Genomic DNA, 17,661 nt, shown 5'->3' with positions numbered 1-17,661 from the left:
CATTGGGGCAGCTGGCTGCTATGCTTACCACCCTGCCCCCACCTCCTGCCCCTTCCACACCCACAGCCTTTGCATTTCTCTGGCCCTGTCACTTTCCAAAAGGGATCAGGTGTCAAGGCAAGCTGGCAGCTGTCAGGGGTAAGCGAGTCCAAGCTGATCTCATCCTTGGGGCTGCTTCTCTCACCAGGGTTGAAGAGGCTGGAGGAGCTGGTGGGATCTGGGCTCCTCCCCGGCCTGCTCTCTCGTATACCTCTCTGGCTCCTGCATGGCCCTTGCATGTGGCGGTTGGGGGAAATGAGAGAGATGGGGCTCATCTCTCTCCCTCGTGTCTCACCCAGGGCAGCGAGAATCACTGAGTGACTGCAGATCTCCCCTGCCCCCACTCCTCTGCTGACCCCTTGCTTCATTAGCCCCTCAGCTCCCTTCTCCCATTAGACACCTGATCTCAGGCAAGGCCCAATTAGCTGCAGGTCCTATAAAACCTCCAGCTGGCCCCAGGAAGCCCCAGGAGGCCTCTCAGCTGCCCAGACCCTGAGCAGTGGGGACCACTGCCCTCTGGTGGCTCTACTTGGGAGTGATGTCCTACGGGCATCCTCAGGAGGGGTAGCAAATTCGGTGCCCTTGGCCCCTGCATGCTGCCTTGGTGTGAGATGTCCCTGAGTCAAGGATCAGAGATGTGATTTGGACCCTGGCTCCCAGAGTTTGCTTCACACATTGCAATCACTTAGGGATATTTTTAAAATTACCGATGCCTGCCTTCCCCAGACATTCTGACTTAACTGGTTTTGGGTGTAGCCTGGACAAGAGGCATTTACAAAGCTCCTCAGGTGATTGTAACATGCAGCAAAGTTTGGGAACTACTGAATTGGAGTGTGTAGCATTCTCTTGGAGCGTGAGTACCTTACCCTCTGGCTGACTCTGCTGTCTCTCTCACCTCCCCCTACCACTTCCACCCCCAGGCTCACTGATGCTGACAAAAAGAGCCTGTGGGAGAAGCGGTATTATTGCCACTTGGAGGTGAGCTCACTCCCCCTGGTGCTCGCTAGCGCCCCCAGCTGGGAGTGGGCTTGCCTGCCCGACATCTACGCTCTCCTGAAGCAGTGGACCCACATGAACCACCAGGATGCCCTGGGGCTCCTGCATGCCACGTGAGTTGTAACACCCACCTTTCCTGACCACGTGTCCTTCCAGAAGCCAGGGCTTGGCACTGCCCATCACTGATCTGGCCAGCCCTGGGGAGAATGGTCAAGTGGGCATGGAAATTCAGGGTTTTTCCACTTCTCCTTTTCTCTTTCTTTATTTTATTCCATCCCCACCCCCCATGTTATATTATGAACATTTTTCAAACATACAACAAAACTGAGAATTTAATAGTGAACATCCATATTCCCACCACCTAAATTCTAACCATTTGCATTTGTTATATTTGCTTTATGTGTTTATACTGTCCATCAATACATCTTATTTTTTTATGCATTTTGAAGTGAATTGAGACATCATAACTCCTTCCTAAATACTTTAGCAAGCATAACATTAACTAGAGCTCAATGTTTGTTTACGTTTTTTTCTTTTGAGACAATATTTACATATAAGTAAATGCCCAAGCCTTATGTGTACATTTGCTGAGGTTTGACATATGCACACACCTGTGTAACCCAAACCTTATCACTTAGAAAGTTCTGCTGTTACAGTCCTCTCTTCCTTCATTCCTCTGGGGACACAGCTCCCAGTCTCAAACCCCTAGATCGTACCCAATGTTCTTGGTTTATTTTCTACCACTCTTAGTAATTAAAATGTACCTGATCCACGTATTTTGCCTTCAGGACTTTTTGAGGCAAGGGTTTTGCTAATCTCTGCTAAACTAATTCTGGCTAGGTGTACTGGCTTATATATAATTTCATGATCTCTGTTATTTGCCTGGCAAGCTTTGCATTAAAAGGATGGTACCGGGCTTCCCTGGTGGCGCAGTGGTTGAGAATCTGCCTGCCAATGCAGGCGACACGGGTTCGAGCCCTGGTCTGGGAAGATCCCACATGCTGCGGAGCAACTGGGCCCGTGAGCCACAACTACTGAGCCTGCGTGTCTGGAGCCTGTGCTCCGCGACAAGAGAGGCCGCGATAGTGAGAGGCCCGCGCAGCGCGATGAAGAGTGGCCCCCGTTCGCCGCAACTAGAGAAAGCCCTCGCACAGAAACAAAGACCCAACACAGCCAAAAATAAAATAAAATAAATAAATAATTAAAAAAAAAAAAAAAAAGGATGGTACCAAGAAACGATAATGCTTTGACCCTCACGAGGACTCTTTGATGATGGGATTTCTGGCACAGTGGGAGTCACGGAAGAGATCTTTGGGAGTGGGGTTGAGGACTTTATCCCATTTTCTTTAACTCATACAGGGAGTGAGAGTGGCTTCCATGGCCCAAGGCTGACTCTGACCATGGGCCAGGGCCATTCTCAAGGATTGCAATCCAGAAAAGGTGCTTAGGACTCTTCTAGTGGCTTTGGCAGATTCTGGAAGTCATTGCCATTTCTTCACCCATGGCTCTGAGGCCCAGGTGTGAGGGTGCTTGCTCACTCCTGTGCCTCAGACCCTGTGGCTGGATTGTCAGGCTCCTGGGCTCTATTTTGCAGGTTCCCAGACCAGGAGGTGCGTCGTATGGCTGTTCAGTGGATTGGCTCCCTCTCTGATGCTGAGCTGTTGGACTACTTGCCCCAGCTCGTGCAGGTGGGTGAGCTGGCCTTCCCTCCAGTTCTGATGGTCCCACCCCCAGGACCCCAAGGCAGACTGCATCCTGCAGGGATAGCAGTTGGTGTAGATTACAGGCAATCAACAAAGCCTCCTGTTCCCTGTCTCCTACACAGGCCTTAAAGTATGAGTGCTACCTGGACAGCCCCTTGGTGCGCTTCCTCCTGAAACGAGCTGTCTCTGACTTGAGAGTGACTCACTACTTCTTCTGGTAAAACTGTGTGCAGAAAGAGGAGAGGTGGACACATCTCCTTCACTTGGGAGTGTTTTACTGTAAGCCTGCAAGGGTGGGGAGCTGAGCCATCTGGGTTGCAGTATGTGGCTGACTTACCAGGTGGCCTTGGGCCAGCACCTTTTCCTCGGGGGCTCTCAGCTCACCCGCATGTAAGCGCAGTGGAGATCATCCCTGGCACTCCCTTCCACCCACGCATGGCAGAAATACAAGGAGAAACCAGATGCAGAAAGGCTTTGAGCTCTACTTAAAGACAGCATGGGCAGACTGAGATATGGCTGAACACCTCTGTATAAGTTTTGCATCCAGAGCCTGTTTTCCTTCCCAAGTTTGGGGTGGGTTTTCCAGGGAGTTGGAGCTGGGTCTGACCGCTCCCCACCCCCCCCTTGCCTGTTATCCTTTGAGTGTTCTGACTTCCCCCCTCTCTTTGCCTGGTAGGTTGCTGAAAGACGGCCTCAAGGACTCTCAGTTCAGCATCCGCTACCAATATCTGCTGGCAGCCTTGCTGTGTTGCTGTGGCAAGGGGCTGAGAGAGGAGTTTAACCGCCAGTGCTGGCTTGTCAGTACCCTGGCCAAGCTGGCCCAGCAGGTCCGGGAGGCCGCCCCGTCTGCACGGCCGGTGAGTGGGGTGAGGCTGCCTCTACCCATTTCCGGTTCTGGGCCTCTGCAGCCAGTCATTAACTTCTTAGGCATCCTGACCAGCAGGATGGCACTTGACCATCTCTGGTGAGGGGCTGGAAAGAGGTGACTCCCTAACCTACAGGCTACAGACTGACAGTCTGCAAGCTGGATACAGCCCACGGATGTGTTCTCTTTGGCTTGCAAAGTATTAAAATTTTTATTTAACTGTTTACCTTAAAGGCTAAGCCCAGTTGTGTAAGTTGTTCACTGCACAAGAGCACCCAGCCAGAGGGGGCAAGTGAGGACTAAAATTCAGTCATACTTGGTTCACTGTGCTGTGAGCCACGGCTCAGGGCTGCTGCCACCCAGAGGGGGCACCTTTATCTGTTTGCACAAAGGGGTTGTATTAGTCCAGTATTAGTGATCCTGGTTGCTAACATTTAAAAATTGGGAGATTGTGAAGTCTAGATGATTGGCTTTTTTGGCAACAGCCCAAGTGGCAACTCCTCCTTGACCTGTAGCCCACCCTCTCAGTTCACCGTGGGCTGCTTTAAGCTGTTCTGTCATCCACCCAGTCTCTATAGATGTTTGGGCTGTGGCCCAGGCTGTGGTGTGGGTGGGGTGGTCTTCCTTCTTCGCTGTCTCCAGGAGGTTGTCCCCATCTCTTGGGTGACTGTTTCCATGCCAACCACTACTGGCACCCACCCCTGGGAGAGGCCTGGCTCTGAGTGGAGCTTATGGGCCCCTCACCTCACCCCTGCTCTCCTTTCCCCACCAGGGGATTCTCCGCACGGGCCTGGAGGAGGTGGGGCAGTTTTTTGCCCTCAACGGCTCCTGCCGCCTGCCGCTTAGCCCCAGTCTGCTGGTTAAGGGCATCGTGCCCAGGGTGAGTGACTGGTGGGTTTGGGGCTCTCGGAGTGGGGAGGGCTCAGTGGAAGGCAGGTCCTCACTGACCTGGTTATTGAGAGAGATGAGGAAGAAAGGCATATGTGAGGCCTCTTCCCAACGCTAACGCGTATGAACTTTTACCTGACAGCTCTGCGGGGTGGAGGAATCGGGTTGGGGGCTGGGTAAGTGCCTCTGCTGATGATGTCAGGGTTGAAGTCCAGGCTGGTGATGCTACCACCTGTCATTCATCGAGCACGCTCTCTGTGCCTGGCACCGTTCTAAGCGCTTTCCTTTGGTTATCACATTTCATCCGCACGACTCTTATGAAGTCGGTACTGTTGTGAGCCCCATTTTACAGAGGAGTAAACTGAGTTATAGATGGGACACACGACTTGCCAGAAGTCACACAACTAGTAAGTTGTGTGTGGAATGAACCGAAGGGATGAGAGATCAGGTGCAGGAGCTGAAGTCATAACAAACTGAACCAGGGTGATGGCAGTAGGGAGGGAGGGAAGGAATGTGGGCTCCGCAGAAATCTGGAAGAAACAATGAGCAGCAGCTGGCAGAGAGTGGGAGAGGCCGTTTTCCTGCCTGGGCCTGGGCCTGGGCCACCCTGACCCTCATCACTACCCTCTCTACTGTGGCAGGACTGTTCCTACTTCAACTCCAATGCAGTCCCCCTCAAGCTCTCCTTCCAAAATGTGGATCCGCTGGGCGAGAACATCCGTGTCATCTTCAAGGTGAGGACACTTCTCTCAAGCTTGGTGGGATGCAGATGGTGGAGAGAAGGAGAGGTGGGAATCCAAGGGCAGCAGAAGCAGCCTCAGGCCCATTCTCTTCCTGCTAGTCCACACTCATGCTGCCATTTTAGTGCGTGAAAGACTATCAGGTGAAAAAGGAAATAGATTAATTGTGTGTGGCCCCAGAGGGCTAGGAACAGTGTTGGGATGTGTAAGGATGCGCTTTCTAGGAGGCAGAGCTACCTCAGCAATGGAGTGGATAAGGTGCTGACCTGGCTGTCCTTGGAGTATTCAAGCTGAATGACTATGGCAGGCGTGCTGAAGAGGAAATTCATGTATCAGGTGCAGGTTGGACTTAGATGAATCTTAAGGTCCCTCTAACTGGTACATCCATGATTCTGAGGACTAAATGATAGTCTCAGAGCATGCAATCCAGTGGGGGAAATGAAAGGCATGCATGACTTAGTAACATATATTTGTTGTGTGTAAGTTCCAAATCCAAGGTGTAAACATTCAAGTTTTAAGGCTTTGATGGTCAGGAAGACTGCATGAAGAAGAGGACCCTGACTTCAATTCAAATGGGGACATGGGGTTGGGGGAAGAGCTGGAACACCACACGGGCAAAATGTGGTTCCTGGCCCATCTCTGGTGTCTGACCTGGTGTGAGCTGGGTGAGCAGGTCTGAGTGTGAGGTGGGAGAACTGAGAAGTCCCTGGTCACTAGTTTGGGCCAAGATTGCCCTCCTGGGAGATCTGGGAGCTGGGAGAGGTGGTGGAGGTGGTTCTGGTCACTGTCTTCCTTCATCCAGTGTGGGGACGACCTTCGCCAAGACATGCTGACCCTGCAGATGATTCGCATCATGAGCAAGATCTGGGTCCAGGAGGGGCTGGACATGCGCATGGTCATCTTCCGCTGCTTCTCCACTGGCCGTGGGAGAGGTCAGTAGGGAGTGGGCGGGGCGATGACTGGGCAGCTGGTGTGGGGGGCATTCTTGCTTACTGCCCTTTTGCCATTCCCTGACGAGAACTGTGTGCTTCTCCAGAAAAATGAAAAGGGCAAGATTATCCCATTAGAAGCTGTGGAATGGCATTAAAAAAAGAAGGCAGGGGAGAGAGACTATTATAAAATAAAGCAGTCTTGGAGACATAACAACCAAGCATACTGCGTAGACTTTGGGTCCCAATTCTAACAAACCAACTGTAAACAGATACTTTTTGACACAGTTGGGAGAAATTTGCATGTAGACTGGGTTAGATCAGATCAAAGAATGGTTGTTAGATTTTTGGATGTGATAATGGCATGGTGGTTATGTCCTTGCTAGTTATACTTGAAATACTTATGAGTGAAATGACATGTATGGGATTTACTTAAAAATAATCCAGCCGCGAATGGGGTAGGGGGAGGGTGGAAGAGAAGGGGGGGAAGCAGGGCTGGGTGAGTGAAATAGATGAAACAAGATTAGCAAAGTGTTGATAATTTTTGAAACTGGTTTTGTGTGAGTTCATGATACCATTTCTTTATTCTTGTATGTATTTGAAAATCCCATAGTAAAAGTTAAAACAAAAAAGGATCATGGCTATGAGCTGGTGGGACCAAAGAGTCACAGCATGGAGTATGAAACCAGGGGAGTGATCTTTCCCCTTATTATCAGACTTTGTCCAAATGCCCTAGAGCTTAATTTATAGGGAAGCATCCAGCAAAGCTCTTGTAGTCCTCTCCTGACAGACGCCTTCTCTCTGCTCTGGAGAGTGACTTGATGTCTCCCCTCACAGGGATGGTAGAGATGATCCCCAACTCTGAGACCCTGCGCAAAATCCAGGTGGAGCACGGGGTGACCGGCTCCTTCAAGGACCGGCCCCTAGCCGACTGGCTGCAGAAGCACAACCCTGGGGAGGACGAGTACGAGAAGGTAGGATTGAAGCGTGGGGTGAAGCTGGGGTGGGATGTGCGTGACTCCGGCACACTATGTTCCCGTAAGGCCCACACATGCAGAGAAGACAGCTCAGCTGTATTGGGAGGAAAGAAACACTCTTGGTTGACTGGTGCCTCCAGATGTCTAGAGGTGGGTCAAATGACGTTTGTAAGCTGACCAAGAACATCCCCTGGTATCCAACTGGGAAGCCTTTGCTGAGTTCCTCTGGCAGATTGAGTTTGGAGGAGGGGGCCCTCTTAGTCATGGATCCTATTCAGGTCCTCCTGTGTCCTGTGAGGAGTCCAGTGGTGCTTTGCAGAACAAGAGTTGGAAGAGACTTTAGAGATCATTTTATCCAACTCTTCTTTTCATAGATGTGAATTAAGACTCACTCATTTGTTCCCAGTTATGGAGCTGGTTTGTGACAAGCATGTAACCGGAAGCCAGGATTGAGGATAGATATGAGACAGAGATGATAGAAAAGGTAGCTAACCTTCCTTCCTCAGGCAGGGCTATACTGGATGGTAGGGCCTTGGTGACCTGCTGTGTTCTGTGGCTGGTCCACAGCTTCATGGCTCTTGCCTCTGGGTTAATTAAGTTTAGGGGAGAGAGTAAATCATAATAACCAAGCTCATAAGAGAATGACCATAAACCAGAAGTGATCCATATACTAATTTATATTGATCAATGGCTTTTATCCCTGAAGGAGAACCTACGTGGGCAGCCAAATTATAATCAGAATGTTGTTTAGTGAGCATGTAATTAGATGATCTTCCAAGGCCTTAAATGTTTGCATTCCCCAGGGTTTAATTCCTGGCCTGCCGTGCTCTTTGTACCCTTCTCGTGCCAGCTCATCATCTCTTATTACTTTACCGCCCACTTGCTGATGACTTCCAAAGCCATTCCCTCTTCCGTCTCTCACCACCCGATTGCTGGACCTCTCCGCTTGTGTTTCACCTGTACATCAAACTCAGTATAGGCAAAACCGAGCTTTCTGTCTCTCCTTGTCCTCTTGAACCCTGCTTTTTTGTGTTTCCTGGATGGTTATGACTCTCTCTGTGCAGTCACCCAAGACAGAGCCATGAGTCTTCTTGATGTTTCCTTCTGCCTCTCCTCTGCTTTACCAAGCCCTGTTCCCCAGATGTCTCTTGAATCTGTCCTCTTCTTACCATTTCTTTCAGCCATTTGCTTTCTGTCCCCTGAACTACTGGACTGCCTCTCCTCCTTCCATTACCATCCTCTGCTTGATTTCAGAGTCTTTTAAAATAAGGTGCAAACTGCTCATGTCACTCCTTTGCTCTCAATTCTTCAAAGGCTCCCTGTGTCCTGAAAGATGAGTCCGTCATCCACAACATTGCCGCAAGGCCTTTTGTAATCCAGCCCTGCCTGCCCCTGTGGTCTCATCCACTGCACCTCCCCATCTTATGATAATTTATGCTGTAGTTTAGGGATCTACTTGCATTTCTTCTATACCTTTAGACGATAGTATTTCCTTTGCCTGGAAAGCCCTTTCTTCCCTTTCCCATCCCTCAAAACCCACCCCCTGTATGTTGTAAATGTTAAGGTCCTCTACCCTTGGAAAGGAGCGATATTGTTTCCTCCCTCCCTCAACCCCATGTACTATTTATACTAACATGTATTTTTCAGGTATTAAGCAGCCACCATACAGCAGCACTGTGCTTGGTGCTGGAGTTATGATTGCTCCTTGCCAATGTAATAAAGAGTCATAATAAATATTATAAAAGCTTGTACAACAAGAATACACACAGAGAGTAACTAACTCAGTGTCTCAGTGTTTAATATCCGTCTTTCAAAAATAGCTCTCAGCTCTTCTAGTCTTTCTGTTAGAATGATGCTGGTAGTTTCTTACGGTGCCTTCCAGGAGGAAAGAACTAGAGATATTTGTCTCTTGGCCACCTACTCAGCAAACAGAGTACCTCCATCCTATAAGTGAAACCCCTTAAATCAGGAGAGCTCTCCTTATACAGTGAGACTTCTTTCCAGTAAAAAGCCAACACCCTGCATAACTTAGGTGATGAGACTTTAGTTATTTACTCTGTGGCAGAGTACAGGCATATAGCTGCTTTGTAAGTCAAAATAGGATGCCTTTCAGGTAGAAAGACCATCTGTGACATGACGACAGGTTGATGGAGATGGTCAAGACTGGGAGTTGATGGGTTATACTTACTGAGTGGTTTCTTTTCAATTATATATTTCCCTATCATAGAAATCATCTTTTTCTTCCAGAAGGTACATTCTGTGATTTCTTTACAAACTTTCTATTCTTAACTTCCTAGGGATTAGTCAGCTGGTTTAATTTAACAAGTAGCCAGGGGATTTCTGTGTGTAGCTGGTTTTGAAGTAGGCCTGTGGAACAGCCAAGAGGCTGCTGGGAGATAAGATCCCTGGACCCTGGGAAAGTGAGAATACTAAGTTCTGAGTGAATGGTGCCTGTAGGGGCTCAATGGGGAGGAGTCAGTGCAGGCTGGTAAGATCTGGGAAAGGTGTGGAACTCAAGGAAGGTCCTTGAAGGCTGGGTGGCAGCTTGCAGAGGGAGGTGGGAAGGACATGTGTTCTATGAAGATTTCTCTCATTCGCAGCTTTGTCCATTCTTACTTGGCTGTGACAACTGTTGCCTCTGCTGATGAGTCTTTCTTGAGTTCTCGGGAATTCCAGAAACCTCACAAAGAGGATTTAGAGGATGAAAGGTGTCCATTCACTAATTCCATACATTTTTACTGGAAAGACAGATAAGGGGGCAAACGTTGACCAGATAAAATAAGGTAGACCCAACCCCTTACTCCCTCCCCTCCTGCTTTAAACTCAGAAATTGCTCTAACACATTTTACCAACTAGAGATGTCTGATTTTCAAGTGTAAAACATCCCCTAGAAGTGTTAAGCTGCCTTAGCTCTTCCTTGGAGTGAAGTGACTTTAATTAGATTAGCATTCATCTGTTACCAAGAACAGTGGAAATGGGAGTCATACTGGGGGCAGGGAGAAGGACAGAAGAATTCTGAGCAGGGTCAAGAAGAGGCCCTTAAGTCAGCTGCCTCAGTGCTGTGCTTGAGTTAAGGTCACCACAAACAGTTGGGAAAGTTGTAAACATCAGCCTTCCCCGATTATGGGCTGGTCAAGTCTGGGCTCCCGGATCAGTGCACTGTCTTTGCAACCAGTTTCCCAAGGAGAAAGAAAGGTGCAGAAGGTGGTGAATTGCAGATAACGTGGTGGAGATATACCTATAAGCCTTCCATCTCCTTTTGCCCCATAAGATACAAGAGAAGTTTCTGTGTGCGTCATTGTGTAAGTATGTGATGAAGGCTAAACAGGCAGATGTGAGAGCTGTTGGACTCATGAGAGAGGGGCAGGGCTGGCTGAATTCAGTCTGGCTGTGCCCCTGGGGTCCCTCCACACCAGCTTTATGTCCCCTCCTCCCCTCTGCCTTCCTTCTCCCAGGCTGTAGAGAACTTCATCTATTCTTGTGCTGGCTGCTGTGTGGCCACGTACGTCTTGGGCATCTGTGACCGACACAATGACAACATCATGCTGAAGACGACTGGCCACATGTTCCACATAGATTTTGGCCGTTTCCTGGGCCATGCCCAGATGTTCGGGAACATCAAGCGGTAAGTGGTCTCCTGAAGCCAGGATGTGCGTGTAGGCCAGGGAGGTCAGCAGAAATGGTTCGGAGCGGGAACACGAGCCCGTGATGGGAGGGCCCGCACTGCAGAGTGTGGTCCCTGGGCTGAGCAGCTTTGGAGAAGAGAAGACTGAGAAAGAGGTCAAGTCCTTTCAGGGCCTTGCGGAAGAGGGCAGGCACCAGCCATTCTCCCTCCCTGCTGAGGACTGAGCAAAGGGAAATGAGCCCAAACCCCAGCAAAAGGGAATACAACTAGATATCCAGGGAAAATATCACAAGCTCACAGGCAAGGAACCAATGAAGGATGTGTCTGGGGATTTTTTAAGATTAAGGGAGGAAAAGAAAAACGAAAATGTTAGAGGAGCCACATCTATCCATTTCACACAGGTGTTGAGGGATGAGGAGAACCATCCCCTGACGCAGCCCACAAAGTGGGCTTCCTCCTTCATGTTGACCTTCTACCTGTGTGTTCCCCTTGGCCCAGGGACCGTGCCCCCTTTGTCTTCACCTCGGACATGGCGTATGTCATCAACGGGGGTGACAAGCCTTCCAGCCGCTTCCATGATTTTGTTGACCTTTGCTGCCAAGCCTACAACCTCATTCGCAAGCACACCCACCTCTTCCTCAACCTTCTGGGCCTGGTGAGGAGCTCCATCCCTTTCTGAACCCCTCCTTCTTATCATCTGGCACCATCTTTAAGACTCCCTTGTCTTGCTTCAAAGGATTTCTGGAGATCTACTTCTCTGAGCCCTAGGTAAAGGCAGGGCTCAGACCACTTGGAGACAGTGGTGTCTGCAGGTATCTGACTTCCTGCTCCAGCCCCCCCAGTTCCTGTGGACTGCTAGCCACTGCCCACAGCATCTGCCTGCCACCCTCTAGAAGGGTTAGGGAGCCTAGCTGTAGAAAATCTTGCCTTATGGTAAGGAAGAAGCAAGAATTCCTGGTTGTTACAGGCACCCTCTCTTCTTCTTTGCTCTTCTAGATGTTGTCCTGTGGGATCCCTGAGCTCTCAGACCTGGAAGACCTCAAGTATGTGTATGATGCCCTGAGGCCTCAGGACACAGAGGCCAATGCCACCACCTACTTCACCAGGTAAAACTCCGTACAAAACAGTGCTGCCCACTCTGGGTAGTTAATTTCCAGGCTGCCGGATTGGGAGGAGCAGGGCTAGGGAACCGGGAGAGGCTTAGCTCCGGTGGCAGAGCTTAGAGTTGACAACATGGGTCAGTTGTCCCAACTTTGCCTTTGACTTGGGTAAATCATTTTACTTCTCTCAGACTCAGTCTCCCGTCTGCACTTGGGTGCTGACCTTTATATAGAGGTATTGCGATCCCCTACTTGCATTCTCACCATGTCTCGGTCAAGGATTTTGTCTATGGGGCAGTTTATAGTAGGGATTTTGTACTAGTTTTTAGCTCTCTGGATCAGAACCTTCCCCCTTGTCAAAACATGGAATTCCATGGTTCCATTTTCCCATATTTGACTCTCTTAGACACACTTTGTGTGAAAGCAGGGAAGTGTCTGTATACTAATGTCTACTGTTTTGTCCATTTTATTATGCACCCTTTTTGGAACTTAGCGAGCTAAATTTTCTCTGTTGGGTCTAATATAGTACCTTTCCTTTTGAACTAAAATCTCTGGATTGAGCTTTGTTTGGTGAGGTTCCATTGTACTGAACCTTGAAACTCAGTGTGACAACAGTATTTAGACATTTACATGGTGAGCCCACGGTGGCGTCCCTAATTCCTTCCTACCTTGGTTTAACTGTCTTTGGCTCAGGTGGGCAGTGGGGGGAGATAAGACCCCAAGGTTCACAGAAATAAACTGTACGCTGATCATTGTGTGTAATCATGCACTCTATGAGGATATCACACAGGGAAAATAATCTGATCTGAGCTGAGTATTAGTCTCAGGTGTCAGGGGATATTTCTCGAGATAGCTCTGCCAGGCAGTGGGGACTTGGGTCCGTGGTCACATCCTTTTCTTCCCATCCTCCTGCAGGTTGATTGAGTCCAGCCTCGGCAGTGTAGCCACAAAGCTCAATTTTTTCATTCATAACCTGGCTCAGATGAAGTTCACAGGCTCAGACGACCGGCTGACTCTTTCCTTTGCTCCCCGAACGCACACTGTCAAGAGCTCTGGCCGCATCAGTGATGTGTTTCTCTGCCGCCACGAGAAGATCTTCCACCCCAACAAAGGCTACGTAAGTGTTTTCTCCGATCTGACCCTCCCTTGCTCCCCACTGCCCCAGCTTATTGGGGTTCTGACTGTTTCTTCCCTTCCGCACTGTGGGCGCTGGAGTTGACTGAGCACCCTGTGCTGGGAGCAGTCGCACACCCCTTCCTTCTCCACTGCCCAAGTGGCCTGCCTACAATCAGGGAGCTGAGTTGGATGGCTGTTCCCTCTGAGTCAAGCGTCTTGTGAAACAAGGATTCTTGTTAATCTTTGCTTTCATTTTGCTGCATATGTATATTATCTTTGTCTCCATGAGAGACATTTTTATCCTCTTCCTTCTGGAAAGCCTAACTCCTCCAACACACATGCGTGCACACACACACACACACACACACACACACACTTCTGTCCCCTCACCTCCCCCCTTCATTGGGTGCAGAGGGTTTGGCAGGGCGTATTCTCTAAGATTTGGATTTTGCAGATTTATGTGGTAAAGGTGATGCGAGAGAATGCTCACGAGGCCACTTACATCCAGAGGACATTTGAGGAGTTCCAGGAATTACACAATAAGCTGCGGCTGCTCTTCCCTTCTTCCCTCCTGCCCAGGTAGCTGTTGCCTTTACTCTCTGCACTGAAGGATACTGGGGAGGGAGAGCGGATGGGGGCTGGGCAGGACTGCAGGAGTGAGAAACTGCCCTTTGGAGAAAAGACCTATGTCCTTGGTTTTCTCCTCCTGGCGATGAGTTTGATGACAAGTGCTCCCCCTGCTGGTCATGCTTTTCTGAGGCTCTCAAGAGGTCTTCCTCCAGCCTTGAAAATAAGCTTGGGTCCACCTGCCAGGAGAGCAACCTGGGTCTACAGGTAGGGGATTGACTGAATCTGAAGATTTTTCGAAGTTTCTAATCTTCTAAAGAGTAAAAGTATGTTTCAAGTAGATAAACAAAATGCGGTGTATATACAAAGTGGAATATTATTATACTGTATGAGTCCACTTATATGAAGCACTTAGAGTAGTCAAATTCATAGAAACAGAAAGTAGAATGGTAGTTGCCAGGGGGAGGGAGCAAATGGGGAGTTGTTTAATGGGTATAGAGTTTCAGTTTTGCAAGATGAAAAGGGTTCTGGAGATGGATGGTGGTGATGTTTGCACAACAATGTGAGTGTACTTAATTCTGAACTGCACACTTAAAAATGGTTAAGACGGGGGACTTCCCTGGTGGTCTAGTGGTTAAGACTTCCCCTTCCAATGCAGGGGCTGTGGGTTCGATCCCTGGTCAGGGAGCCAAGATCCCACATGCCTCCTGGCCAAAAAACCAAACAAAACAAAACATAAAACAGAAGCAATATTGTAACAAATTAAATAAAGACTTTAAAAATGGTCCATATCAAAAATATATATATTTTAAAAAATGGTTAAGATGGTAAATTTTATGTTATGTGTATTTCACAACAATTTAAAAAAGTAATTTTTCAAATGAATTTTTACCTTGATGGGGAAAACTGGGGGCTCCAGAGCCGCTGAGGCACTTCTGGGGAGTTGTAGGACTCTGCTCAACAGTTTGGTCTTCTCATCCGGTGTCCTAGGAACTATCTGGTGTGAGATGCTGCGTGTGTGTCCTTGGCACAGACCTAGGGAGCTGGGGGAGGCATGGAGTCGGGGAAAGGTCCCTGGGAATGGAGGCTGGTGAGAAATGCAGATCGGGTGACTGAAAATGCAAGTGAAATGTGACTAAATCCTGTTGCCTCTTCATTATCTTTCTCCATCTTCCCCCTCCTGCGTCGCCACTGCCCACCTGCCGCCCAGCTTCCCTAGTCGCTTTGTGATTGGCCGCTCACGGGGAGAGGCGGTGGCGGAGCGGCGGAGGGAGGAGTTAAATGGCTACATCTGGCACTTGATCCACGCAGCCCCTGAGGTGGCCGAGGTGGGTGGCTGCCTCTGTTCCTGGCCGTCCCTGGCGCTGGTGGGGGGGTGGGGGATGCGGACGGAAGCGGGTGGCAATCATGGAGGGGACTTGGCTTTTCTGGGTCTGACTGTGTGCAGGAAGAGGTGGGTGGGTCGTGGCTCCAGCCCCACGGGACTAGGCACAGAAATGCAGTGAAACACAAACACTCAGCTGGGCACGCGGAGAGACAGGTCCGTGTTAGGTGCTTGTAGTGAGCAAGAGCCTGAGGAAATGGAAGGTTTTGAGCAGGTTGAGTGTGTGTATCCACCTAGATTTTTTTTAAAACAAATGGTACTGTAATGGGCATAAAGACAAATACAGTCATCTGGAGTCCCATCAGCCTAAAAAACCATCTAACCCCATTTCCATGTTTCCTTCCTATTTATCCATATATAAATGTGACTTTTATAGTTTTATAGTGGTCATAGCTTAAATATAATGCTATATTCTGTTCTTTTTTCACTTAAGTGTTTATAGTAAGCACAACTTTAAATATGTGTACCAAATTAATACACCAACTTGCAATACCATAATCTCTTTAACCATTCGCTTCTTGAAAGATATTTAGATCATTCCCCTCCCCCCTTTTTTCACTATTAATGCTAGAGTGGATATTTTCACACATTTTATTTTTTGTTTTTGTTTTCCCTAATTGCTTAGTAAACATTCTCAAAAGTAGGATTCATGGTCTTTGTCCAAGGCTGGGTCAGGCATTAGTTCCCCGACCAGGGGTTGAACCCGGGCCTGCCAGCAGTGAAACGCCAAGTCCTACCCATTGGGCTGCCTGGGAATTCCAAGAACAGACTGCTTTTGACCTGATGCGACCTACTTTTATTTGATTTTTTTTCTTTTTTTTAAACTTTTGTATTATGAGAACTTTCAAAACATATAGAAAAATAGAGAAACAGTATAATGAATGCCTATATATCCATCACTTAAACAGTTATTATTTTGACATGTTTGCGTCATCTATTTTTTATGAAATATTTTAAAGTAAATCACAGACATCGTGACTTCTACCCCTAAGTACTTACTATGCATCTCTAAAAAACAAGGACATAATCTTACATAACTACACTGTCATCATATCACCCAAAACATAGTCCATATTCAAAATGTCCCTGTCATCTCCAAAATTCTTTTAACAGTTGGTTTGTTTGAGCCATGACCCAAACAAGAACTGCGTATTACATCTGGTTGTCACATTTCATAGGTCTCTTTTAATGTGGAACAGTCCTTTTCCTTTTTTCACTGGGCCATTGTCTTACTGAGGAATGACCCTGTTTTCTGATTCCATTCCAGTGTGATTTGGTGTACACCTTCTTCCACCCCCTGTCCCGGGATGAGAAGGCTGCGGGCACCAGCCTGGCTCCCAAGTCCTCAGGTACAGTCCTTCTCTGTGACATTTCTGCCAACCTCTCTGAACCATTCCCAAAGGTCATTTTTCCTGCCCCTGCCTCTTCCCAGTTCTCTTTCCTTGACTCGTCTCTGTTCCTTTGCTTACTGGCTAGAGAATCTGGTTTCCCACTCAGGCTGTGGGTCCACAGCTCCTTAAGCAGATTCCCCAGGGACTGGATATGCTTACACACTGGAATTGGATAGACGCCCCCAACCCAACTCTGAGTCATGTTCGCAGATGCCACTTGGCAGATCCCTGATGGGGTATCAGGACTCTGACGTGGAGTTACTGGCAGCGGGTCAGAAGAAAACAGAAATGTCTGCCTGGCACCAGATGGGGACAGGGCTGGCCTCATGATGTTTCTCAGTTTCCTTTCTCCCTACAGATGGCACATGGGCCCGGCCGGTCGGGAAGGTTGGGGGAGAGGTGAAGCTGTCCATCTCCTACAAAAACAACAAACTCTTCATCATGGTGATGCATATTCGGGGCTTGGTAAGTGCATACACAGTCCTCATTTGGATCTTTATCTTTTTTCTGGTACTTTTCTGACTGATCAGACCTTTCTGCCCCCCTCTCGTGAGAGTAACCACAAAGATTACTGAATGGGCCTGCTACTGTGCTAGGCCTATGGTATGACCAAGCAATACTAGACACAGCTTTTTACTACCTGTGGTCTTTGGCAAGTAGCCCAATTATTCTTAGCCTCGTTAAAATGAGGATAATGTTAGCACCTATCTCATAGGGTTGTTATAGGGATTAAATGAGATAATGCATGTAGAGCACTTGACATAGTGCCTTGTATTATTATTATGGTGATTATTATATGGGAGAGGCCCAAGGGGCGTATTTCCTGGTTATAGAGGTAAGGCAGCCATGTGACATCCTTCAAGCATAATCAAGGCAGAGTATAATCACTAAATTTTTGGTATGATTCTAAGAACCTTGTGAGTGGAAGGGGAAGGGAACTCTTATTGAATACCCACAATGTGCTGGACTTTTGCAGGTTGGGGCATTAGTATGCAGCAGGAGGTACATGAACTTTGGAATCAGAGAGATCTGGGTTTCACTCTTACAGAATCATTCATTCATTATATTCAACAAATCTTCATCAACTGCCTACTGTGTTCCAGGCACTGATACATTAGCTCTGGATACAAGGGTAAACAAAATAAAATCCCTGCCCTCAGGGAGCTTACATTCTAGTAGCAAGAGGCAGACAGACAAATAGTTAAGTTAAATATATGGCAAGTCAGATAGTGGTAAGTGCTCTGGCGAGAACTAAGGCAGAGAAGGAATACTGGGGTGGAATGAAGGTAGCAGCAATTTTGCAGAGTGGCCAGGGAAACCCTCATTGATGAGGAGGTATTT

The 17,661-nt window shown here is 48.3% G+C and overlaps 1 protein-coding gene across 6 annotated transcripts in view; it reads left to right on the top strand.

Annotated features, from left to right (window-relative positions):
* The window catches only part of PIK3C2B (phosphatidylinositol-4-phosphate 3-kinase catalytic subunit type 2 beta), a 59,324-nt gene that overhangs the window by 39,323 nt on the left and 2,340 nt on the right, over nucleotides 1–17,661 (top strand). For all 6 annotated transcript variants that reach the window (XM_059939997.1, XM_059939968.1, XM_059939978.1 and 3 more), the window contains 16 exons: nucleotides 960–1,148; nucleotides 2,630–2,723; nucleotides 2,861–2,955; nucleotides 3,415–3,595; nucleotides 4,376–4,483; nucleotides 5,133–5,225; nucleotides 6,034–6,163; nucleotides 6,998–7,134; nucleotides 10,593–10,762; nucleotides 11,261–11,417; nucleotides 11,759–11,868; nucleotides 12,778–12,979; nucleotides 13,433–13,557; nucleotides 14,756–14,873; nucleotides 16,197–16,278; nucleotides 16,679–16,785. In XM_059939997.1, the coding sequence (XP_059795980.1) occupies nucleotides 960–1,148; nucleotides 2,630–2,723; nucleotides 2,861–2,955; nucleotides 3,415–3,595; nucleotides 4,376–4,483; nucleotides 5,133–5,225; nucleotides 6,034–6,163; nucleotides 6,998–7,134; nucleotides 10,593–10,762; nucleotides 11,261–11,417; nucleotides 11,759–11,868; nucleotides 12,778–12,979; nucleotides 13,433–13,557; nucleotides 14,756–14,873; nucleotides 16,197–16,278; nucleotides 16,679–16,785 (2,098 nt within the window). The remainder of the gene's footprint in view (nucleotides 1–959; nucleotides 1,149–2,629; nucleotides 2,724–2,860; nucleotides 2,956–3,414; nucleotides 3,596–4,375; nucleotides 4,484–5,132; nucleotides 5,226–6,033; nucleotides 6,164–6,997; nucleotides 7,135–10,592; nucleotides 10,763–11,260; nucleotides 11,418–11,758; nucleotides 11,869–12,777; nucleotides 12,980–13,432; nucleotides 13,558–14,755; nucleotides 14,874–16,196; nucleotides 16,279–16,678; nucleotides 16,786–17,661) is intronic.

The sequence above is a fragment of the Balaenoptera ricei genome, chromosome 1 (assembly GCF_028023285.1).
Source record: "Balaenoptera ricei isolate mBalRic1 chromosome 1, mBalRic1.hap2, whole genome shotgun sequence".
Taxonomy (NCBI): domain Eukaryota; kingdom Metazoa; phylum Chordata; class Mammalia; order Artiodactyla; family Balaenopteridae; genus Balaenoptera; species Balaenoptera ricei.
The sequence above is the reverse complement of the archived record's forward strand: the minus strand, read 5'-3'. Positions and strand labels throughout refer to the sequence as shown.